The 25,709-nt window shown below is 52.3% G+C and overlaps 1 protein-coding gene across 1 annotated transcript in view; it reads left to right on the top strand.

Annotated features, from left to right (window-relative positions):
- The window catches only part of AP4M1 (adaptor related protein complex 4 subunit mu 1), a 198,019-nt gene that overhangs the window by 111,419 nt on the left and 60,891 nt on the right, over positions 1–25,709 (top strand). Inside the window, exons 13-15 of the mRNA XM_085637309.1 lie at positions 1,128–1,175; positions 12,170–12,220; positions 12,428–12,545. Coding sequence (XP_085493435.1) covers positions 1,128–1,175; positions 12,170–12,220; positions 12,428–12,545 — 217 coding nt within the window. The remainder of the gene's footprint in view (positions 1–1,127; positions 1,176–12,169; positions 12,221–12,427; positions 12,546–25,709) is intronic.

Below are 25,709 nucleotides of genomic sequence, written 5' to 3'. Positions count from 1 at the left end.
AAATCAGACCTGGTAACTCCAGGAGCTGAAAAAAAGAGGATGAAATACCTCTTGTCCCATCGAGCAGTGAGACCACCACTAGAGAAATGGCCAACATCCACCTAATTCACCCTGATCCAATAGGATATCTTCAGACACATTTCACATCCCATGATGGAGTGAGGATCTGGGAGACAGATGAGACAAACCTGGTGTTCATCCTTCCCGGAGTTCTTACTACCATGTGAGTGACTGTTTCTAAAAGAAACAGTATGGTGCTCGCAGGGGGAAAGGTGAGAAAAACGAATTCCTACTTGACCCTGCACTTCATGATGGGAAGTCTGGCAGCCTCTGGACTTCCTTAACCGTGCAGTGTCTAAGTAGCCCAGTGAGTGCTCAAGCGTACTACAGACTACATAATCCTTTTATTTTGGTTTTTTTAAATGTTCTAGTACAGTGGCGTTTTCAGCCAAACACCGGATTGTCAATTTGCTTTACTGGACTTACTTTTTAAAGCCCCAAAAAGAGAATACATACAAAGTGTTGCCTGTAATATGTAAGTAAAAATATTATTAGATTTGGTTTTCAGATCTCAAATGTGGTGATAATTCTGAACATCAGAGATTCCTCGATCGAACACAATGTCAATCCCAAAAATGTTTTAAAATCCAAATGCATTCTTCAAGGCAGTATTTTAATTTTTCTGCAGGAAAAAAGGCCAGTTAAGCACCAACCTCTGTAGAGGGAAGTTTTGATAGTGTTAGGCAGATACCTGCCTTTTCGGTCCAGTGTGAATTATTTAGAGGTCATTTTGACAGGCCAGCTAGTCGTCATCGCTGTTTCTGGTCTTATCGATGAGGTGGGATAGTTGATTATGAAGTTAATAAAAGGACCGATACTGGGGAAGAAGAAAGTTTCTTTTATTGTTGTGTGACCTTACTGAATATCTTCTCACAATTAATAAAATAGTAAGCTCACCAGGAGTTGAGTAGGCCAGAGAAATGTGATTAAAAACACAAGTGAAAAAGGAATGATTTATAAAAATTAACTTCAAAGGGGATTTAACCGATTTTTCAACAGTGAATTTTGCATGGTTGTAAGTGATAGAACTTGATTTGATGTTGTTTTCTTTCTTTCTCTTGATGTAGCCGTCTGAGGGTGTACTTGAAACTTAGATGCGACTTGTCTCCTAAAAGGTAAGTATTAATACACAACAGCCTTAGCATGAATGTAACACAACTAGGTCACTGTGTGCATTTAATTAATGTAGGTGGCTCTGAGGCTTCCTAGACTGTTGACCACATGAGCACAAAAGTAAGAGAGGCACATGTAAAGAGACAAATTCACAACAATCCTTGGAAACAGTCCACAACACACAAATGAGTGACGATGACAGGAACAAGGCTTGATGTAGTAAAGTACAAGTTACTTACCTTCGGTAACTATGTATCTGGTAGAGACGATTCTAGCCACAGATTCCTTAACGTAGAATTATCCCCAGGTGTGAGACTGGACCCGGAAAACTTTCTTGCTCAGCATCTCTGCGTGCCGGGGGGGGGCGGTACCTCGCGACTCCAACCCGACGTCCTCTGCGGGCGTGACGTCAGCGAGGTCACAGAAGCCCCACCTCACGTCAGTTTGCTTCAGTGAACTTTTCCGCGCCACAACGCGGAGCCATCACAACAAAACTGAGGAGAACATGGGAACAGTGCGCAAAAAAACCAGAGAAATAAGAAGAGAGACAAAAGGTGAGGAACAGCACCCGGTGGCACCGAGGCGCCCGGAGGCTACAACAGGAAAGCCAAAGCAGGGAAAAAGCAGAGCACCTCTGAGGAACAACTGTGCAAGCCAAAGTGAGAGCACCAGGCAGGACCAAAGTATCAGAAGGCCACAGCAGCAAAGCCACAGCAGGGAAGGCGTAAAGCACCACCCTGTGGAACCACCAAACAAGCCAAGGTGATAGCCAGTCTGGAGGCACAAGCATTGGAAGCGCCATAAGAGAAAGAGAGAGACTGCAACCACAGACAACACAGCGAAGGGCCACAAGCCCGTAACAGAGGAGCAACAGCCATCCACCCCTAGACTACACAGTCAAGGAGGGACATAGCCCCTGAAAGGAGCAGGGGGCCAAGGACAGGCTATAGAACCCCCAACGTAGCAGACTGCAAGGGGATCAGAAACTAACAACAAAGGGAAAAAAGAGCAAAAGCAGGCCCCTACACTGGAGAGAAACCAGCTGGAGGGAACCTGATGGAAAGAAAACGAAAAGGACCCCCACAGAAGACAAACCACCCAGAGGGAGGCACGCACAGAAAACCAAGCTGAGGGTCCTCGCAGAACGGGGAGGAAGGGCGGGTCATGAAGGAATCTGCGGCTAGAATTGTCTCTACCAGATACATCGTTACCGAAGGTAAGTAACTTGTACATCTGATAGAGACTACTAGCCGCAGATTCCTTAATGTAGAATAGATACCCTAGCCATACCCAGAAGGGAGGAGGGGCTGCAAGAGAGCCTCCCTACCAGGAGAGACCCAGGGCCCCAGAAGGGGACTTGTCACAAGGACAAGAAGGAAAAGGCCAGGAGATCCTAAGCCCAACCAAGGGAGAGCGCCCAACAACGCGCAGGGGAAGACAGCGCCCCAAACGCCTCAAGGAGCACAAGGGCCACCTCGAACCCCAGAGATAAAAAAAGAGCTGAATACACCTTGGCCACAAGCAGCGGGCAGGGCCGGAACAGCTCTACCGCCAACAGCACAGACGGAAGAAGAAAAGCACCGTTGCGCAAAGCCCCAGCGGAACCAGAGGCAGGGACGCAAGGGAACACATCAAAGAGCACAGCGGTGAAGTAGAACAAGCAAGTCTGCCGGGCAAGCGCCGCAGCACCACCACCACCACGGAACAGGGGACCCAGAACAAGGCAGACGGCAGCCGAAAGCAGAGGCCAGGAAGGGCCAGGCAAGACCCCAAGGAAGGGGCCGGCCCAGAAACCCACTGACCTGCGAAGAAGGGGAGGAGACCGGCAGAAAAGAAAGAGAGCGAGAGAGAGAGAGAGAGAGAGAGAAAGAGGACGGGCACAAGCCGGCCACCAGAACACAGAAGCCAAGGAAATCCAAAACCTCTGGGGCAGCAGACAGAGGAGCAAGCCAAAACACATGACAAAAACACAGAACCGCCATAACACAATGCTGCAGACCGCAGGCCAGACCGGCCGAGCGACGCTGTGACAAGGAGAAGGACAGACCCAGCGCAAACTGCACCAAGACAAGTGGCAAGAAGATCGCACCTGCGACATACCGTGACGCCACGGAGAGCAAGGAGCCCGAAAAAGGGGACCACTCCTCCCCAGCACAGGGCAGAGCTATATAATAGTTCCCAGTACCCCACACAGGGTAAGTTACGTCCCAAGAACTATGGGAACTCCTCTTAGGAAACATAGTCCGCAGCAGAGGACAAAACAGAAAGACCTGCAGAAAAAAAACCCAGACGGCTTACCAAGCAGCCAATAAAGAAGACGCCGAAGGCCTAATCTCAGGGCCTACCGGGTTACCAACAGCCAAAACAAGTCAACAAAGGGCCGGACCAGCAGCCAACAGCACCAAGGGCCCAACAAAAGGACCCCAAAGGCACATCAACCATATAAAACACACAACCTGGGCTACCCGTTACAAGGCCCCAGGAAAACAACGGAAGAACACCTCGCAAAACACAGACTGACAGTCAGGTCACTGAGGGGTGAGGAGGAGGAGGGGGGGGGGGCGAAGCCCGGCAAAAAACCTCTGAATGGCAGAATCCGCAGGGGCGTGAAACAACAGAGCGTCATCAAAGGGGAGGTCAAGCAGCCGTTCTCTAACGTTCTCAGGGAAAAACGATCCCGTAGCCAGGCATGGCGACGAAGGGCCACCGAAGTAGCCATGGTACAACCAAGCACCTCCGTAATGTCCAGAGCCGAGTAAAGAATAAACGCCGCCAGCTCCCGGCCATCCAACACATGGTGCCGCAGATCAACGCAGGCACCCTCCTGAGAAGCGGAAGACATAAGTTACTCCGCCGAATCCCATAAGCAAGAAGTGGCTCTGGCCAACACACAGAGTGTTAAGGGCCCGCAAAGCAGCACTGGAGGAGGCGAAGATGTTGCGCCCCCAGGAATCTAACCAGCAGGCCTCCCGTGACAGGGGAGACAACACCGAGGGCAAGGAGGGAAAGGCAGTTTGTAAAAGAGGGCACCTGGTAGAAGGGTGGAGGGAAAGACAGACCGGATCATGCGAAGCAGGACGGTGGTGGTGCAGAAGAGGCTGGGGCACCGGGTGCCCCGTGGCAGGATGCCCCCAAAAGAGAATTGTGGAGCGCAGCCTCGAAGGGAAGAAGCAGCTCCCGTCCACCAGAGCCCTGATGGAGAACCTCCAGCAGACGATCCGTGGGGAAATGGGCAGCTGGATCGCCCATGCGCAAGATTCTCACAGCCGTGGAAACAGCCCGAGCGAAGGCAGCACTCGCCTCCGTAGGGCCCCGCGGCGGGGAAAGCAGTTCCTCCGTGGGTGACGGCTGCAAGCTAAGGGGGCCGTCCCACAGCCCAACCGGAGGAAGGAAAGGCCAAGCTAGAAAAGGGGGACCGATGAATGGGGAACCTGAGGCGCCTCCGGCGAAGACTGCGGGTGCGGGTGACGGCGAAGAGCCGTCCTTAGAAGACGCTGGGGAAAAAGCCACGACGCGGTGACCCGTCTCCGGAGAAGACGAAACAAACAGCTGCCGAACCTCCGGAGAAGAGGGGGCATCTGAAGACGAATCAATGACCTGACGTCGGCCCAGCACTGTAGAGTCCGCCACTGGCGTCAGGGCACCGTCGACCGGTGCCGAAGGGGACGCCGGAACGACCTCCGCCACAACACGCGGCGCGGGAGACCGGGTCTGGGTCGGAGCCGGTGCGGCTAAGGAACGGTGCCGAAAAGGCGTTGACTCGACCTCCGACGAGGCAGCCGCATGCCCAGAGGACCGAAGGGGACTCGAGGACATGCCCGAGCCCTGGAAACCTCCCGCGACACCACAGGGACCCCCACGGGGGTTTGCGGCGAGGCAGAGGCGCCGTGGTCCGAAGGAGGGAACCCCGAAGGGCCGCACCCAGACGGCACCACATCCTCCGAACCTGGATCCGAACCTGTCGGCGCCAGGGCCGTAGCCGCCGGCGACGCCGCAGGAGTTCCCGCACACGGCAAGGGATCCGCAGACGTCCCAGGAAGAGAAGGAGAAGAAGGAAGAGCCAAAGAGGCCTGCAAGGCTGCCGCATAGGCCTCCATCTGGGCTCTGGTTGCGCCCTCGCCGGGGAACGGCGGATAGGGTGGCGAGGCGCGGGGCCGCACCACCCGCGGAGAACCCATGCCGCCAACAGGCCGGGGACCGGGCCTCGGGGACAAACTGCGACACTTACCAACAGGTGAGCGACGCCCTGGCGGCCTGGGAGAAGGACGATGTCGGAGACGGAAGCAGCGGTTCTTGAAGACGTCCGCGGGGGACAGATGCGGCGACGCCGCCGACCTGGACATGCGTGCCGAAAGGAGTCTCATCCGGCGCTCCCGTTGGGACTACGGCTTCATTTGCTGACACGCCTCGCAGTCCGTGGAGTCGTGGTGCTCCCCCAAACACCACATACAGATGGGGTGAGGATCCGTCGCCGACATCTGGCGTGCGCAAGACGGGCACATCTTGAGGCCCGAAGACATTCGCACACTGTACCCAAGAGAACGCTAAACGTAAAAAGAAGGCCTGAAACAGGCCAGGAACACGATCCGGGTCCGCGTTGCACGTGGAAAAGAAGAAAACTGACATCAGCGCGCCGGGGTGGGGCTTATATGACCTCGCTGACATCACGCCCGCGCAGGACATCGGGCGGAGTCGCGAGGTACCGCCCCCCGGCGCGCAGAGATGCTGGGCAAGAAAGTTTTCCGGGTCCAGTCTCACGCCTGGGGATAATTCTACGTTAAGGAATCTGCGGCTAGTAGTCTCTATCAGATTCCTTTCTTTGTAGTTTGGCTGCAACACAGCCAACGTGTTTCACCCTTGCGGGCTTCTTCAGGGCTGCATATGTGACACAAATAATACTATCACAAACTTTATAAATGTACAACATACTAGCACAAACCTCATTTCTTGACAAACACAAAACTGAACAGCATGTTAAATGGCTTGAGAAATAAACACATTGAAAGATGAATATTACAAAACAAAACATTTTCACGAAATTATTGATAAAATCCTGTGAACAGTGTGTCCATATATATTATTTGCATGGCACTAAGGCTACTTCAGCTATAATCAAGAAATGCCAAGGAAAAAGGCTATGAAAAGGCAAAAACCATTGATCCTGAAAAGAGAAGCAAGGATGAGACCGAAACAAAGTGAACATACAGATATGGAAACAGAATAGAAGAAAAAGAAAGAGAAAAACAGGCCACGTAAAGAAAAAAAGGATGAATAAAAAATACAAAGAATGTGGAGAAAAAAGCAAAAGCCAAGTTGACTAAAAAGACAGTGTATCCACAGCTCACTCCACAATTCATCAACACGAAGTATAGACACTAATGGAGATTGCTAGCATGTGCGATAAAAGAACTGTACTATAGGGCACTATCTATTATACAAGTGCCATTATCGTACTTACAATGGCACACTAAGCACAAATGTGCAATACCGTTTTAAAAAAACACAAATTAGACACTGCCTACATATAAGTGAAAAAGCTGTGAGAAAACCACGCAAGCTAAACGAAGGCCCTCCCAAGTGCAACAAGGGAAGAATTTCTCAACAAACAGAATAGACTATCATTACCATGTAGAACATCAGACAGAAATAGACTGTCATTACCATGTAGAACTGTGTCGTCCAGCAAGAACGGAGCACAGAGAGAACAGTCCACTGCAGGAAGGTATGAAAGAACTGGCACTGCCCCTACAGTAACGGAGGTCTGAAACAGAGGTCAACAGATCCCCAAAGAAGACGACTGTAGAGGAGACCAGAACCCTGAGAAAATAGAGAAGGCGGGGGGAGGGAAGTCAGCAGGAGAAGAAAAGAAAATGAAGATGAATCTCCAAGTGAAGGTTAATCAAAAGGCATCATTTTACAGGTAAGAAACTCTTGAGAGGGAGTCAGCTGTATTATGGCAAATCTCAAAGGGACGCAACAATGTGAGCACCCATGAGAGAAAAACCAATGGCAACTGAAAAAGGGGGCCAGCGGAGAACTCCATTTGGCAAGGTCCTCGCAGAACGGGGAGGCTGGGTGGGCGTTAAGGAATCTGCAGCTAGACAACATCTCTACCAGATACATCGTTACCGAAGGTAAGTAACTCGTACATCTTATAGAGACATCTAGCCGCAGATTCCTTGACTTAGAATAGATACCACATCCATACCCCAAAGGGGAGGTGGGTCTGTGACAGAACAACAGAAAGCGCCAAGCATTTGAGCCGACAAACAGAGTGGGGAAGGCTGTGGCGGTACAGCCAGACAGCAACCCAAATAGCTCAGAAGAGCAAAGGATAATGGGATGCAAGACAACCCAAAAATACCATAATCGTGCTACACCATACCTGTATAAGCAGGAGAGATAGAAACGGCAAAAAAACAACGGGAGAGGAAGGGAAAACAACACTACTACTCCCCTCAAGGGATAATCTCAAAAACAACAAAGTCCGTGTGTGTGTTAAACAGGGCCTCTTTAGGTTAACGGAGCACGGGTCTGCTGACTCACTACAATCCTGTATAATGTTCCAAAGGAAAGTAGACCTACATAAGTAGTATAGGTTTTATATAAAGCCCTCACTCGCCAACCTGGTTGGTGACATGCTTCATCATCGGGCTCCACTGGGCATGGCCGAATGCCATCCCAGTGTGCTACAACGCCAGGTTACTGCGGAGCGGGGTTCTTGTGAGGTGACAGTGAATTTAAAAACTTCCAATTGAGTCAAAAAAGCAGTTTTATTTGTTTTGCTAATTGGAAATATTAAAAATAAAGAGTGAGGGTTAAAAAATAGAAGACCGGATTCACTCTGTGGCGGTCAACATGTTTCTGCCTTAATGTATGATTAACAGGCTTTCGTCAGGACCAGAGTGGGGGTGCAGAGTCCCGGTGGTGTGGGCGCGCTAAGGCTCACCCTCCCGTGGACTAACAGTGTAAAAAATATATACAGTGAATAATCCGCCAATAGTTATAATGGAGGAGAGGAACGAGTTTATTTCGGAGGCATATCCATATGAAGCCTCAAGGATCCCGGGAGGGGGGTGGGAGCATATGGCACACCGCCCTCGTTGCTCAGCACCTGTTTGGTACCTGAGGAGCCTCTCGCACGGGTGCAACGGCTCCGGACAGGCGGCCGCCTGCCCAGAAGGCCGAGGCATGCACAAAGCGAGGCTTTGAGCACCAGCAACCACCTGCAACTCCACAGAGAGCCCCACGGGACTATGCAGAGGTGCAATGGGTCGTACGGAGGACCCTGCCGGGCCGCACCCTGATGACTCCATATGGATTGTAGAGGGGGACCCAGCCGGGCCGCGTCCTGACGATACCACATCTCCGACATCCCTGGAGGGCAAGGACTCATTTGACACCGGGGGTGAACCCACCAGCGAGTCTGTCTCGTACCCCACAGCTAGCGGAGGCCCCGAAGACGCCCCAGGGACAGGAGAGGACCCAAGGGAGGCCTGCAAAGCCGTGGCATAAGCCTCCTTTTGGGCCAGAGTAGCTCCCGGATAGGGAGGTTGGGGGGGGGGGGGGACGACTGTCGGGGGCGCACGTCCGGAATGTTTCGAGAGCCAGTGCCCCTGACAACAGATGAAGGTGAGGTTGAGGATCTCGGCGACAAGCATTGAAACTTACCGAGAAGAGGCGAATGATGGCCCCGGGCCCCAGAGGGCGATCGACGGCGGAACTGCGTTGAAGAGGCCGTGGGACGAGACGATTCCGACCAGGACAGCCGCACCGAAAGGAGCTTCATCCGGCACTCCCGCTGGGACTTCGGCTTGAGGTGTTGGCAGGCGTTGCAATCTGTGGAGTCGTGGTGCTCGCCCAGACACCACATGCAGATAAGATGCGGGTCCGTCGCGGATATTTGCCGCAAACAGGAAGTACAAGATTTAAAGCCCGAGAGAATCGCACTGTTCCAGACGCAAAGCGTCGAAAAAGGGCCTGAAAACAGGCCAGAGGAACCACTCACTCCGGATCTGCGATTTCACACGGAAAAGAAGGAAAACTAACATCAGTGCGCCGGGAGGGACTTATATGACCTTGCTGACGTCACGTACGTGGACGATGTCAGGGCGGGGTCGTGTGGTGCGGTCCCTCGGCGCGCAGAGGTGCTGCGGGTATTCTAGGTTAAGGAATCTGCGGCTAGATGTCTCTATCAGATACTCGTTCGTGTGTTGTGGACTGTTTCCAAGGATTGTTGTGAAATTGTCTCTTCACATATGCCTCTCTTAGTTTTGTGCCTATGTGTTTCATTAAAGAGCAATAATGGTGGCTGGTCTCTAGAGGTGGGCAACTTGTGAGAGACTGTATAGGAAATACCTATGTTACTGTTTGGAAAATACCGGTAGTAGTGCGGCGGCATATACCCTGCCATCGTGTCTTTGTGTGTTCTAGACTGTTGACCTCCTGCATCCACCGCATCGACCATGCCAGGTGGATTATGCAGCCTTTACATTAGGATCTGAAGTTTCAGTGGGCAGAGTACCAGGAGATCCAGTCAGATTCCATAGAGGTTTCAAAGGAGACTGCTAAGGATCTGCAGTGGTGGATGCTCGCCCGCAACTGGACTAGGGGCAGACTCCTCTCCAAAGCACACCCAGAGCTGACAGTGGTGATAGCTGCATCACTGCTGGGCTAGCGAGGCTTCTGGGAGAGGTGGAGATCAGAGGACTCTGGCGGAGACTCTTCTCCACATCAACTTGTTGGAGTTGTGGGCCATTCAGATGACGTTGAAAGCCTTCCTGCCACTTATCAAAGGCAGACTTGCACAGGTTCTCACAGACAACACCACCACCATGTGGTACTGCAACAGGCAAGGCAAGGTGGGGTCTTGGGCCCTGTGCCTCTGGAACTGGCTGAATTCTCATGGCATGTCCCTGATTGTATGCCACCTGGTATGATCTTTAGACACCAAGGTGGATGAACTCCACTGGTGATGCCTAGCGGATCACGAATTGCAGAACACCCAGAAGTGATGCAGGGCATCTTATAGCATGGGGAGAATCCTGGCTGTATCTCTTTGCCATTGTCAGAAACACGCAATGTCAACACTATTGCGTGCAGGGACTACCAAGAAAGTTCAATCTTGTAGACACATTTCACTTAGAGTGAAGCACGGGACTCCTGTATACCTTCCTGCAGCTACCCCCTGCCCGAGTTCAAAAGATCAAGAACGCATAAGCCCAAGTCTTCTTCATGGCTCCAGATTGGGCCAGGAGTGTGTGGTACTCAGAACATCTTGGCATGAGCATCTCCCTCCAATCTGGCTGCCATTTTAAGAGTATATTTCTGTTGCAGCAGACAAACTGGTGCCAAGGACTTGGGCAGTCTCTCTACCAGAGGTTGTGACTCCTTTTCATGTCATTTGGACCTAGAAGAGAGCTCAGCTTTTACATCGATCTATCAAAGACCATTGGGTAAATAATCAGCTCTTTGTAGGGTTTTCTGGGCCAAAGAAAGACAAGGCAGGCAGAACAGGACTTTATCCAGACGGATAGATCGTCTGCATTAAGATCTATTTTGTGTTAACCAAGATGCCGCCTACATGAAGATTGAAGTCCCATTCCACCAGGGCAGTCACGTCACTGCGCTGACATGTGGAATGTCTGTCCTGGATATCGTTCAGGCTGCAACATGGGCATCCGTGGATATGTTCGGAAAGCCTTATTCCCTGGACAGCCAAATTCGAATGGAAGGACATTTTGGCTGTTCGGTCCTGCAGAACTTTTTTTGTCGAAGTTATTCCACTGACCCACCACTGGGGGAGGTACATCTTTGGTATCTTTTCTAATAGTGGGGAATATGCTTTTAGAAGAATAAATAACTTACTTTTGGTAAAGCTCTTGCTAGTGGGTACTCTAATTGCAGATTCCTCACTGTCGTCCACCCTTCCCTTTCTGTGGAATAGACTTTTTTCCATCTAAAAAGAGGCCAAATTGGAGATCTGCACACTGGCATAAATAGTTGGTTTTGAGTTCTACGTCTGAGGGCACAGACAGTGTCAAGAAAGAAACTGATGTCAGCATGCTGGGGCTTATAAGCTAGTTCGGCGCACAGCAGTACAACACCACCTACCAGTGTGCAGGGGCTATGCTATAAAGTCTTCTGGATTCAGTCTGTGGCTTGAGGATGTATGAAAGATGTGGAATTTGTGGTTTGATAGAGTATCCCCAGAAAGAATGTTACTGAAGGTAACTTGTTCTTTTAGCCAGCTCTAATCCTAAAATGATCTTCTCAGCAAACAGCTTATAGATATAAGAAAAATAGTGAGGACGATGCCTTGGGGAGAAAACATGAAAATACACTTACCTCCAGGGAAATTGCCTTCTGAATGTTATGTTTACAAATGAAGCGTTCGTTGACACTGGGCTCCATCATATAATGTTTGTGTATCTACCTAAAATTAAAATAACCAGAGGAAGGGTTTTAAGATCTTTACCAGAGTGAAAAAAGGGCTGAGGGATTAACTGTCAATGGGATAGTGGTAGCTCTTGACTGCTTTAAAGTGACAGTGCAGTTTTTCCTTAATCAAAGTTTCTATGCCTAAATGGACAGTTTCCGTTGCTTTTTCGCTCCTACTTTGAGTCCATGTGTTTTTAAACTGACTTTTTTTATTATGTTTAACGTTTGTTAAAATATAAAATAGACTTAGTTAAAGTTGGAGATAAGTTTTGCTCGGTTGAAAAGTATTCCATAATCCTACCTGTGAGTGGGCATATTATAATGGTTATGAATATTAACAAAGACCCCATGATGGATAACTTTTTTATCCACTAGTAATGGAAGTAGTATTGATGGCCTTGTGGCACTAGTAAACCACACTATTAATAACCTCCGAGTAATTTATGACTGTCCTCAAGAAAGGTCCTCACACATTTTTTCCATTACTTTATCTTACACATGTCCTGCAAACTAATATCAGATTTGCTTTGTGATACACCTCCAATTTCTTTTTCAGTCAAGCAATCAACGTGCAGTGTCATCTTCCAGTGCCAAAGGGGGTCATAAGGTACGTGATACTTTGGATGCAGAAGAAAGGGTACTTAAGTCAAATACCATCTGATGAAGGAATCTGGCTTGGATTTAGAAGACCGGTAGAGCCAGTTGAGCAGCACAACTGGCCTGCTGCGACTTGAGAGGGGGCGGCTGAGTGTTAACCTTGGAATCTCATGTACCTTTCTCTTAGAATCTCATGTACCTACCTCTCTCTCCTCAGCGTATCACAGGAATTGAGCAGTCCAGACCAGTCAGCTGAGTTCCAGCAGAACCACAAGTCTGTGCTGTGGTCAATTCCTAGGATGAGAGGTGGCTCCCAGCTCTTTGCACTCTTTAAGGTAACAAACTATAGACCCTGGAAGACCTTGGCTAAAGCAAAAGCCAAGCTACATTTTGTAAAAACCAAACTGTTTCGTAATGTGTCCAAAAATGTATTCTGTAGGCACACGTGGATTAGCACGCACTAAGTGGAGGTGTATATTTCCAAATACATAGTTGATGAGATACTGTTAGGAAACGTAGAGACGTATAATCTCCTTTAAACATTCAGCTCGATTATTGTCCAGTGCATCTTTTTTTATAAGGATAAGTTCAGTGGAAGCGCACCATAATGTTCAATTTGAAAAGTAATACAAGAGTTCAGTTATCAAGAAAATGGACAAAAATGTAATGTGGTAAGAACAGTTACTTATCTTTTCTAATGCTCTTTCTGGTGAGTACTGTAATCACAGATTACTCACCTTTTAGATTATTCCTAGGCGCCAGACTGGATCTGAAAGATTTTTTAAACATAGCTCAAGCACGCTAGGTGGCGGCATTGTGCAGCTCCACATTGACTCCGCTCCGCTATCCAAGCAAGCATACATCTATTTGAGAGCCAAAAAAACAAAGTGCAGATCTCTAAACTAGGAAATTTTTTGATTAAAGTGTCCATTTCAGAAAACTAGGAGGCAGTGAGGAATCAGCAGTTAGATTTTCAACCACATAGAATATTACAGAAGGTAAGTAACTTTTTCTTCTGATGGACAATTCTAATTGCAGATTATTCGCCTTTAGAATAGATAACAAAGCTTTGCTTCCACTGGTGGTAGGTCTGTGTAATGACCTGCAGAACTGAATGGCTAAAATGCCTTTCCATCTGACCATACTGTCATGACAATAGTGCTTTGTAAAAGTATGCAATAACCCCCCTCATAGCAGCTGGATATATCCAGGACTTGCACTCCGCTTGCTAGCGCAATAGTAGCAGCCTTGGCTGTGGTGGAGTGAGCCCTCAATCTCGGAGAGCTGCTAATCGGCCAGTGTGTAGTTGATCTCAATGTAGAAGCCCATCCATAAAGTCCTTTTCTGCACTGCCATGACTTTCTTTGTCCCAGAGAACCCCACAAACTATTGATCGTCACAACGAAAGTCTTTGGTGCAATCAATGTAAAAGCTAAAGGCTAGTTTGGGGTCCAGCCAATAGTCTCTCACCTCTTTCGAGGGGTTAGGTGAGCCAAAGGACTTCAGGAGTGTGATGGACTGTCCAACGTGAAAGTAAAGTGAAATGTAGTGTACTCCTTTTGGCATGGTTACCCCCCGCTTTTTGCCTGACTGATGCATCTTTGACCTAATGTTCCTGCTAACCAGGTTCCAAGTGCCTACGTTCTTTCTCAAAACCGTACCTTTGTTTCCACAATTGGCACACCTCTGGCCCACATAGAAGTCCCTTGTAAAAGGTACCAAGGGCATTGTGACCAGAGAAGGTGCCTAAGGGCTGGAGCATGTATTGTGCCACCCTAAGAGACCCCCTCAAACACAAGCATTCTTCCACTGGAGCCTGTGTGTTTTGGTGAAGATAAAAGTGAAAAGCCGACCTGGCACAAAGGCATAAGTAAGTCTACAGCAGGCCCTGCAGCACTAAGGCAGGGTGCACTATACCGCATGTGAGGGCATAACTGCACGAGCAGATATGCCCCTAAAGAAAAAGTGCACAGTGAAGCCATACTGAGTACATGGGCTGGAATCTTGTGAATAAGAGTTCAACAGCTCCATGACGACTTCACCGAATTCCAAGTTGTTTGGTACCAAACATCTCAGATTGAGCCCATACTGATGCCAGCGTTGGATTAATTGATATATGCACTTAGAGGGCACCTCAAAGGTTCCCCCAGCAAAACTACCAAACCACTAGTGTGTGCCTGACTGGTCTGCACCAGCCTGCCACCTCTAGACATGTTTCAGTCCCCCTGAAGGTGGGAGCCTTTTGCTCTCATGGGTCAGAATCAAAGCCTGCTCTGAGTGGAGGAGATTCACACCTACCCTCAAGCAGGAACAGCAGAGGACGGAGGTGAGGCTCAAAGGCTTTCTGCCCTTTGTTATGCTGACTAGGGCCTCTCCAGCTAGTGGAGATGCCGGCCCCCCTGACCAAGGCACACTTTTGGTGGCAAGGTCGGTGAGAGAATTAGTAAGCAGCAGATGAGTGTCCCCTCTCAGCCCCTAAGGTGTCCTGAGCTGAATTGACCCTCTCCTTTGAAAATCCTCCATATTTCTTGGAGTATTTTCGCCAATGGGGTTAGGGGTATGCACCCTCCCCAGAGGGACTGGACATAGAAAGGGTGTAGTCACCCTAAAGGTAAGTAGCCCATTGGCTACAACCTTCTGACCCCTGTAACACCCTTAAAGCTAGTATTTGGGGGCACGCCTTAACCTTAATTCTCCCAATCGACGGAGGAGAAGAAGAAACCAAAGAAGACGTGCTGCTGGACCAATAACTGAGCCCTGCTGCAGAAAGAAACCGGCACAAACCCTGCCAGCGGCTGATGGACTCGATGATTGCGACCTGCTGTCAACCATGGACCCTACGAGGCCTCCAAGAACCCCGCAGTCCCTCCAGTCTTCGCTAGAGGCTCTAGTCCCTGGCACACCACGGGTAAAGAAACTGCCAAGGGGTGAGGACCGGCACAGACCCTGGCGATGCGACTCTCCACCAACCTTCCAGTTGCAACAACAAAGGTTTGTTGGCTTCCACACCGGTGACCGACCCTTCAGTTAATTTACCAGCCCGAGGGTTCCTCACAGCACCTGCGACCGATTCTGGAAACAGCCCTGCACTCAAAGCAGCATAGCAGACCGCTACCGGTGACAACCAAGACAACCGCCTACAACCCGCGGTACTTCCAATCCAACTGACTTTAAACTGCCTGCTGTACCCGAACCCTGGGCACTCCAAGACCTTCATCCTACCAGTGAAGAACTACCTGTGGCCTTGGTGAATCGGAACTCCCTGACGGAGTAGGTTTCTGTAGTATCTTCATGTAAGGTTATTACTGTTCTCCTGTATCTTGTAACTAACTGCTCAGCCAGTGTGAGAGTTCCATGTGGAATGTTGACGTGACTGGAATGTTGGAGGTTGGTGTGGTGTGAGACAGTTGAGAGGATGGGCTGAGCAGCTAGCAGGCTGCTCCTGGTGGGGCTATTCTATGGACTTTACTAACTTAATAAATACGCTTAAGATCTATCCTGGCTACGTCTGCTGTGTCACATCAACTTATGGAACCAGGTCACTTCAATTTCCCATTAAACCGCGATGGTAAATGTGTTGGCTGTCTCCTGCCCTCTAACTCAATACCTTTCTTTCCAGTAATCGCAGCGGTCACTGTATTGGTGGTACATCTGCCGCGAACTGAACTCTTGAATTATTGCTATTTCTCTGAACTTTGCAAATTTATGTCTCAATCAATCAGGGTTGGTAGAGTGCAGCTCCTCACCTGCAAAGGTCTCAAGGCAGGGCTGGGGGGTGGGGGCAGCTCCTTTGAGTGCTGTATTCATCCAAAGAGCCATGTTTAGAGGTCCTTCCTAAAATGGAGCAGTGTAGGGACTTGCCAGAGGTGGACTGGGGGGGGGGGGGGGGGGTGTCAATCCAGGCCTGCCTTGGCTGCAAGGTAGGAGAAAAACTTTCCTCCTGTTCTGGTCTTGTAGATGCGTGGAATGGTGATTAGAGAGAGGTCAGCTGATCTGAGGTGTCTCATGGGTGCGTGGAAGGTGAGGCGGTTTTTCAGGTATGCTGGTCTGATGTTGTGGAGGGCCTTGTATACGTGAGTGAGGATCTTGAAGGTTATTCTTTTGATTGGGAGCCAGTGGAGATCGCGGAGGTGTTGGGTTATGTTGTGTTGACGGGGGATGTCTAGGCTCAGTCTGGCTGTGACATTCTGGAGTTTGCAAAGTAGTTTCTTGTTGATTCCGGCATAGAGAGCGTTGCCGTAGTCCAGTTTGCTACTGATGAGGGCGTGTGTGACCTTTTTTCTGGACTCGGATGGGATCCATTTGAACTTTTTTGGGAGTATGCAGAGGGTGTTGAAACAGGCAGAGGATACTGCGTTGATATGGTGGTTCATCATGAGCGATGAGTCTAGTATGGTGCTGAGGTTTCATATGTGGTCCGTTGGGGTTGAGGGGTTTCCGAGGGTGGGGGCCCCCTGGTGTCGTCCCATGCGGATGGGGTGGAGCCAAGGATGAGGACTTCTGTTTTCTCCGAGTTGAGTTTCATGCAGCTCTTTATCCAGGTGGCGATGGCTTTCATCCCTTCTTGGAAGTTGAGCCTGGTGATGTTGAGTTCTTTGCTGAGGAAGAGAATGAGCTGGGTGTCGGAGTAGGAGACGATGTTGAGCCCATGGTTTCTGACGATGGTTGCGGGGGGGCCAAGTAGATGTTGGAGAGGGTGGGGCTGAGGGAGGATCCCTGGGGTATGCCACATCTGGTCTCTGTTGGTTCCATGAGGTAGGGCGGGGTCTGACTTGCTGCGTTCTGCTTGTGAGAAATCAGGATATCCAGTCAAGGGCCTTTCCATAGATGCTGGGGTCGTGGAGTCTGGTGGGTAGTGTGTGGTGGAAGACAGTGTCGAAGGCAGCTGAGAGGTCTACGAGGATGAGGGCTGCTGTTTGGCCCTGATAGAGGAGGGTGCGGATGTCGTCGGTGGAAGCGAGTAGGGCTGTCTCGGTGCTGTGAAAACCCAGATTGGGAGATGTCCAGGACGTAGTTGGCTTTGATAAAGTTTGCTAGCTAGGGGAGGATGGTCTTTTCAATGACCTTGGCTGCGAATGGAAGCAGGGAGATGGGCCTGAAGTTCTTGAGGTCCGTCGGGTCTGCGGAGGGTTTCTCCGGGGGGGTTGACTTCAGCGCGTTTCCTTTCATCAGGGAATGTGGCGGTTTCGAGATAGTAATTGATCGTTCGGTGTAGTTTGGTTGTGATGGTCGTGGCGGCTCTGTGGAAGATGTGGGTTGGGCAGGGGTCTGAGGGTGCTCAGGAGTGGATGCTCTTCATGTTCTTTAAGGTGTCTTCTGTTGTGAGTGGGGTCCAAGTGAGCAGGGTCTGTTGGGTGGTGCTGCTGGGGGGAGGGGGAGCTTCAGCAGTGCGGAGGTCTTGGTTGTCAAAGTTGTCATAGATCATCTTAATCTTGAAGTGAAAAAAGGTGTTGAGTCTGTAGCAGAGGTCTTGGGAGGGTGGGACATCTGTTTCGCAGCAGCGTGTGGCAGATTCCTTGATGATGAAGAAGAGTTCTTTGGTGTTGTGGGATTGGTGAGGATTCTGTCTTGGAGGAATTTCTTCTTTGTGGATTTGATGAGTTGGTGGTGTGCTGTGGTGGTTGCTTTGTAGGCGCTGCATGTTTCTGGGGTTTTGGTGCTCCTCCATGTTTTTGAGTCATCGGCAGGAGCACTTGGATTCTTGGAGTGCAGGGGTAACCAGCTTTCTTTCTTGATGTGTTGTCCTTTGGCTTTCTGAAGGGGGGCAAGGGGGGCAAGCGTGTCGGCGCAGTTTGTGATTCAGCAGTGGAGGTTCTTTGCCGCAGTGTTAGCACCTGGCGTCGTCAGTGGGGTGTTGATGAGGGCGGAGGTGAGCTGGTCTTTGGTGACTTTGTTCCAGTTTCTACGGGGGAGGCGGTGGGTGTGCTTGTGTACGGTGGGTTTTCAGAAGAAGTGGATGCAGTGGTGGTCTGTCCAGAGGAGTTCCGTGGTGTGGTTGTGGGAGATGCTGTTTCCTTCTGCGAAGACGTGGTGGAGTGTGTGACCACGCTGTGTGCGAGGGAGCGGTGACCAGTTGCTTCAGTCCTATGTTGACGAGGTTCTCTAGGAGGGTGTTGGGGTAGTCGTGGTTGTCCAGGTGGAAGTGTAGGTCTCTTAGTAGGAGGTAGTCTGTGGAGGTGAGGGTATGGGGTGCGATGAGGTCGGCAATGGTGTTGGTGAAAGGAGTGCAGGGGCCGGGCAACCTGTAGATGAGGGTTCCATGGAGAGTTGTTTCAATGTTGGTCTGGATATGCAAGGGGAGATGCTCCATGAAGGTCGTGATGTCGTTCGGGCCGGTGGCTGTCATGCGCAGGGTGCTTCTGTAGAAGATGGAAATGCCTCCTCCTAGGCGGGATGGGCGGTCTTCCTGCAGGATCTTGAATCAATCGGAAATGGCGGTGGCGATCTCGGGCGCGGAGTTGGCGTTGGTCCCAGGTTTCTGTGAGGAACGCGACGTCAGGCGCATGGGTGTTGAGAAGGTCCCAGATTTCTATGGCGTACTTGTGTAGGGAGCTCAATTTGAGGAGGATGCAGTTGAGTGGTTTGTGAACGGTGAGGTCCAAAACACTGGGTGCTGCTGGGGTCCGGAGGTGGGTGAAGGTGCAGCTTCAGTGGCAACAGGAGATCGGGTCTTGGGTGTTGCATGGTGTCAAAAGCTGACAGCTGTTGCCGCATCCGGATGTTGACAGCGTGGAGGGTGATGGAGTAGTAGCGGAGGTTCGTCGGAGGACCAGGGTCCCAGGCACTGGTCGTGGACGGGTGCCGACGGGCTTGCCTTCGGTGGGCAGCGGCTTCCATTAAGTTGGGGTCGGGGAAGGGCGGTCTGCTGGGAGGCTGGAGTGAGAAGGACACACTAAAGGGGCAGGGGCCGCAGCGGCGGAGACAAAACACAGCAAGTGTGAGAGAGAAAAGGTTAAGAGAGCAGAGAAAAGGATAAGAGAGCAGAGAAAGAAAAGAGGGCACAGAGAAAAGGCCAAGAGAGGTGGAACAGCAGAAGAGCAGAGTGGTCTCCTACTGGACCACCAGGGATGAGGCCCAGGCAGGAGCCTGCAGGTGGAGGAGGGCTTCCAACACCCTGTAACCGAGCTCAGGGGGCACCACTTAGTGGTGGAGCTGCGCGGGGGAGAGCAGTCACACTGACCAGGTCAGTGGTAAGTAGACGTCAGGGGTAGGGCGGTCAGCTGGGAGGCGGAAATGGGAAGGACAAACTGGAAGGGGGAGGGGCACAGGGGAAGCAGCGGTCAGGACTAATCGTGGACAGCGTAATAGAGAAAAGAGAGAGAAGAGAAAAAAGGAAAACAGAAAAGAGCAGAGAGCAAAAAGACAAAAGAGGGCACAGAGTGAAAAGCCAAGAGAGTGCTCTCCCACTGGACCACCAGGCATGAGGCGCAGGCAGGAGCCTGCGGGTGGAGGAGGCCCTCGAACACCCTGTAACGTAACTCAGGTGGCAGCACAGGAGAACGGGGCGGGCCGGCTCTGGGTCGGCGAAAAAACGGTGCCGAAAAGGCGCTGACTCGACCTCCGTCGAAGCAGCCGCCTGCGTGGAGAGATGAGAGGGACCCGGGGACACGCCCAGGCCCGGAGCCAGCACCCGTGGCGCCGCCAGTGCCGACAGCCGGCGGCACCTGTGCGGTGTCAGCACGGCTTGAGGTAAGGCCGCCGCCTGTCCAGAAGACCGAGGGGAACTCGGGGACGAGCCCCGAGTACCGGCGACCTATTGCGACACCACAGGGACCTCCCCCGCGGGGGTTTGCGGCGAGGCAGAGGTGCCGTGGGCCAAAGGAGGGATCCCCGTAGGACCGCACCCCGACCCCACCACACCTCCAAGACCTGAACCAGAACCTGTCGGCGCCGGGGCCTGAGCCGCCAGCGACTCCGCAGAAGGCCTCGCACGTGCCAAGGGATCTGCGGATGTTCCAGGAAGAGGAGGGGCAGCCAAGGAGGCCTGCAGGGCCGCAGCATAGGCCTCCATTTGGGCTCTGGTCGCCCCCACGCCGGGAAATGGCAGGTAGGGTGGCTATGCGCGATGTCTCGGGGACAAGCTGTGACACTTACCAACGGGTGAGCGACGCCCCTGCGGCCTCGGAGAGGGACGATGTCAGAGACGGAAACGGCAGTACTTGGACACTACCGCGGGGGACGGACGTGGTGACAACGCGGACCTGGACATTCAGGCCGAAAGGAGCTTCACCCAGCGCTCCCGCCGGGACTTTGGCTTCATCTGCTGACAAGCCTCGCAGTCCGTGGAGTCATGGTGCTCACCCCAACACCACACACAAATGGGGTGAGGGCCCGTCGCCAACATCTGGCGCGTGCAAGACGAGCACGTCTTGAAGCCCGAAGGCTTTCGCACACTGTTCCCAAAAAGAACGCAAAGCGTGAAGAGAAGGCCTGAAAACAGGTCACGGACAAGATCCGGATCTGCGTGGCATGCGGAAAAGAAGGAAACTGACGTCAGCGCGCCGGGGTGGGGCTTATGTGAACTCGCTGACTTCACGCCCGCAGAGGACGTCAGGGCAGAGTAGCGTGGTACTGCCCTCCAGCACGCAGAGATGCTGGGGCAAGAAAGTTTTCCGTTTCCAGTCTCACACCTGGGGATAATTCTGCGTTAAGGAATCTGCGGCTAGTAGTCTATATCAGATATCTTTTTGAATTGCAACATACAGAGCCAGCTTCCTACAGTCATCTCACATCTTTATAAAAGATCCAAAATTCAGCCAATCTGAATGAAGTCTCTCCCCTTTACCTCTCCTCACTAAGGACACCATAGTTCAGATTTCGTAGTACTAATCGAGGAATTCTATGTATAAAGGTGTTCCTGATTTAAAGAGAAAGGTTGTTTACATGTGAATCTATGAAAAGATACCATTACTGGCAAACTCACAGGAAAGAAGTTTTTTTCCTATCCAGTACAAGATGTAAAGCACAAGTTACTACTTGTGTAACGAAATATCTGTAAGAGACATTAGTTAGTGATAGATTCCTTACCTTAGAATATCCCCAGGCGTCAGATTGGATCCAGAAAGCTTTTCGTCAGCAGTACCCTTGCACGTCGGTAGGTGGCGTCATGCGGTTCCGCGTCCATCGCTGGCGTCGTAAGCGCCGAGATGACATCACGGAGACTACTTAGGCGCCACCAGTGCGTGCTGACGTCAGTTCTGTACATGACTTTTGTGAGAAGTTGGCCTGGTATATGCTGTTTACTAGTTAAAGTGGACACCTTGCACCAGTACAATTCGACTCTTATGGTATATGGGTTTAAGACAACCTTTTAAAGAAAGCTATCCTAGTGGTAGCTGTGGAGAGCAGCCTTCAGGCTAAGTCTTTAGAGGAATGTAAAGCAGCTTGTTTTACCGTATAATCTCTTGAATTACTAAATGAAAGGACACCACACAGGTATATATATAATATATATATGTATTTATTACTAGACACACTACTAATCTCTTTATGAGACTAGAAGTCAGGCTGGTGGGACTCTGTGTGCTTTTACTCGGACCCTGGGCAAGTGGACCCTCATCCCAAGGAATCTTGTGCCTGCACCTAATTGTTGTATCTGCCATCACTGTTCGCCGGACCCGCTTCACGGGTCCCGCTTCACGGGAAAAATCAGCGGAGAACCTGTAGTTTCTACGGCAGCTGGGGAGGTCTGTGGCAGTACAGCAGGGCTGCGAGCATTACTGCAGGGACTCCATCTCCCAGGAGTCCCTGCCTGGCCAATAGCTCACACCTGGCCCGCTCTCCCTGCAAGCCACGCCCCCAGCGTATACGTACATAATCACGCTCACGTCCGCGAACGCGGGTCGAACCTCGGAGCGAAGCCCGGGCAAAGGGCGGGCAGTCTGTGGCAGTCCGGGGCTGTCCAGGGCCGGGTCGGGCCACCCCCCTGACAACATCACTGGTATCTTTAGACACATAGGGGTTCATTATTATTATTAATATCTGGTCACCACTATAGCCTGTGTTAATGTCCACCCGTTCAGGGAAGAGCCTCAGGAGAGGAGGAGAGGGTGGAACCAGCTGTATTATATGCACTATGGATCAGTTCATTACACGGCTAGCTGCTGTCATAGAGAAGGAGATTGTAATGACAGAGCGGCGTCTCTCCCAAGAACGTCCTCCGTCGAAACGGTCCTCATTGGGTTCCCTGGCGCTTGTTACCTCGCCTGTATGTAGTTCAGATCCCCTCTCAATTACATCCCCTCCACTGGAGCTTCTTCGGGTTGCATCTCTGAGGGCCAGTATAGATAGGTTGGAGAGCTTGGCAGCCATATCTATTCCCCCTCCCGTTGATAGTAGTAGTTTTGACCCATGCTCCAGTGAATTCCCTGTCCTTACAACTCGTCCTATCTGAAAGAAACACGTTAGTTAGATTCCTCACCTTAGAATATCCCCAGGCGTCAGACTGGATCCGGAAGATTTTTCGTCAGCAATACCCCTTGCGCGTCGCTAGGCGTCGTCTGCGGCTCCGCGTCCGTCGTCGGCGTCGTGCGCCGGAATGACGTCGGAGTACTTAGACGCCGCCCTCGCGCGCTGACATCAGTTCTTCTTTTTTCCGCGCCAGTAAGCGCAGATCCGGGAGAGCTACTCCTTTAGTCAATTTTTGACTAACTTTTTGATCCTTTTTGATCCTGTCAATCGACTCCGGTGCCGGTAGGATGCCTGGTTTTAAAGCCTGTGCCGACTGTAACCGCCTGATGTCGGTTACGGACCATCACCGCCGGTGCCTGTACTGCTTGGGCCTCGACCACGACGCGGAGTCGTGCTCGGACTGTAAGGCCCTGACCTCGAAGGCTAGACGGGAGCGGTCCCGTAAGCTTCTCGAGATTCGCCACGCGGCTCCGCGCGCCTCTCGATCCCGGTCCAGGAGGAGGTCCAAGGATCGGCCGCGGAGCCGCAGCCGACATCACCATCGGTCGTCGGGATCCAAGTCTTCGGGTAAGTCGAAGCATTCCTAGAAGTCCAAGAGGCGACATCGCTCTTCGGACTCCCCTCGCCGGTCGCGCGACTCGGCCGAGGGTCAGGGTGGTTCCACCCCCGCGGCTCCGGCGGAGCCGCAGGCGCCGCGCACGTCCCCATACCCTCCGGTCCCTGGGACTAACGCGACGCCGGCGGAAGTCAGTGCCTTCCTCTCGGCCATGAGGAACCTGGCTCCGCCTTCGGGCCCCGCGGACCCGACTGGGCTGCCTTGCCTGCCGGTGGCTCCGGCCCCGGCGCTGTTGACGGCTCCGGCCTCGACGCCGCAAGCAAGCTCCACTGAGCCTCTGCTGCCGTTCAATGAGGCCCTCACTGACGTTCTACAGGGCACCTGGTCCAAGCCCTCCACAGTTCCTCCTGTGGACAGGAACGTCGCCAGGCGCCACCGCCCTGCTCCGGGCGACCCCAGTTTTCTGTCCCAACACCCTACCCCTGAGAGCCTGGTTATCCAGGCCTCCACCTCCCAATCCTCTTTCCCGACCGCCCCGCCGGACCGGGATTCCAAGAGACTAGAGCAGTTTGGCAAGAAGCTGTTCTCTTCCCTTAGTTTGGGCCTGCGGTCTTTGAACACCGCTTGTCTCTTGGACCGTTATTCCCACTCTCTGTGGGATGCGGTGGAGGACGCGCTGCCCCTGTGTCCGGAGGAGGTCCGGACACGACTTACCCAGGCTCTGGCCGATGGGAGGGATGCCGCGCGACATGCTATAAGATGTGGGCTTGACACCACGGACTCGCTGGGTAGGGCCATTTCTACCTCAGTGGTGCTTCGACGTCACTCCTGGCTGCGGTCCACGTCATTTTCGGGTGATGTCCAGAGCTCTCTCATGGACATGCCCTTTGATGGCACTCGCCTTTTTGGCGAGAAAGCGGACAGTGCGCTGAATCGCTTTAAGGACTCCCGGGCTACGGCCAAGTCCTTGGGCCTCTCGGCCCCGCGGTCGCAAACTTCCGCCTTTCGCCCCTTTCGTGGCCAAGGAAGGGGTGCCTCCTCACGTACGCCTAGCCACCAGCCGCAGAACCAACCTGCGCGCGGTCGCGGACGTGGTTTCCGCCGAGGCGGTTCTGGAGGACGACGAGGTCAGTCCACATCCACCCCGGCAGCATCCGCCTCAAAACCTTCCTAGTCCGAGCTTTCAGGCCCATTCCACGCCAGTGGGCGGCAGAGTTCGCCATCACCTGCTCCACTGGTGGTCCATCACATCGGACAGGTGGGTGCTGCAAATCGTCCGAAGGGGCTACTCCCTCCCCTTCGAGACGACCCATCCAGCCATGCCACCGCAGCACCACCGTATCTCGGGGGATCATTTGAATCTTCTCCACGAGGAAGTTTCGGCCCTCTTGGCCAAGGGGGCCGTCGAGCGCGTTCCGAGTCCGGAAGTAGGTCGTGGTTGTTATTCCCACTACTATCTGGTTCCCAAGAAGGGCAAAGGGGGCCTACGCCCTATCTTGGACCTCCGGAACGTCAATGCCTTCCTCCGGAAGGAAAGGTTCAAGATGTTGACTTTGGCTCAGGTTCTAGCTGCCCTAGACCCCGGAGACTGGATGGTAGCGTTGGACTTGCAGGACGCATATTTCCACATCCCCGTCCTGCCGGCCCACCGGCCTTACCTGCGGTTCACGGTGGGCCAAGAGCACTTTCAGTTTACCGTGCTCCCCTTCGGCCTCACCAGTGCCCCTCGGGTGTTCACGAAAGTGATGGCGGTGGTCGCAGCTCATCTGCGCAGATCAGGGGTTCCAGTCTTCCCCTATCTCGACGACTGGTTGTTGAAGGCGGGCTCGCCCCAGGCAGTCGTCTCCCACCTCCAGACTACGGCGGATCTCCTGCATTTGCTGGGGTTTTCCATCAACGTGCCGAAGTCACACCTGAGTCCCTCTCAGAAGCTCCTCTTCATCGGAGCGGTTCTCGATTCGGCGCAGTTCCGGGTCTATCCACCGGAACAGCGGGTCCGGGATATACAGGCCCTGATTCCCATCTTTCGGCCTCTATCCTGGGTTTCGGTCAGGCTAGTGTTGCGGCTTCTGGGGCTGATGGCCTCCTGCATCCTACTAGTGCATCACGCCAGGCGGCGCATGCGGGCTCTGCAGTGGGACCTGAAGTTTCAGTGGGCCCAGCATCACGGCAACATGTCCGACCATGTCTTGATCTCGGAGGGCACTGCACAGCAGTTGCAGTGGTGGCTCACGGACCGCGATTGGGTCATGGGCAGAAGCCTCTCCCTTCCCCAACCGGAGCATGTCGTAGTGACGGATGCGTCCCTCCTGGGATGGGGTGGCCATATGGGAGAGGCGGAGATCAGAGGCCTCTGGTCTCCGGCGGAGTCTCGTCTCCACATCAACCTGTTGGAGTTGAGAGCGATCCGACTTGCACTGAAAGCCTTCCTTCCCTCTGTCCGGGGAAGTGTCGTGCAGGTGTTCACGGACAACACCACCGCCATGTGGTATTGCAACAAACAGGGCGGGGTGGGGTCGTGGACCCTTTGTCA

The sequence above is a fragment of the Triturus cristatus genome, chromosome 12, assembly GCF_964204655.1.
Source record: "Triturus cristatus chromosome 12, aTriCri1.1, whole genome shotgun sequence".
NCBI classification, from domain to species: domain Eukaryota; kingdom Metazoa; phylum Chordata; class Amphibia; order Caudata; family Salamandridae; genus Triturus; species Triturus cristatus.
Note: the sequence above shows the minus strand (reverse complement) of the source record. Positions and strands in the feature narration are given on the sequence as shown.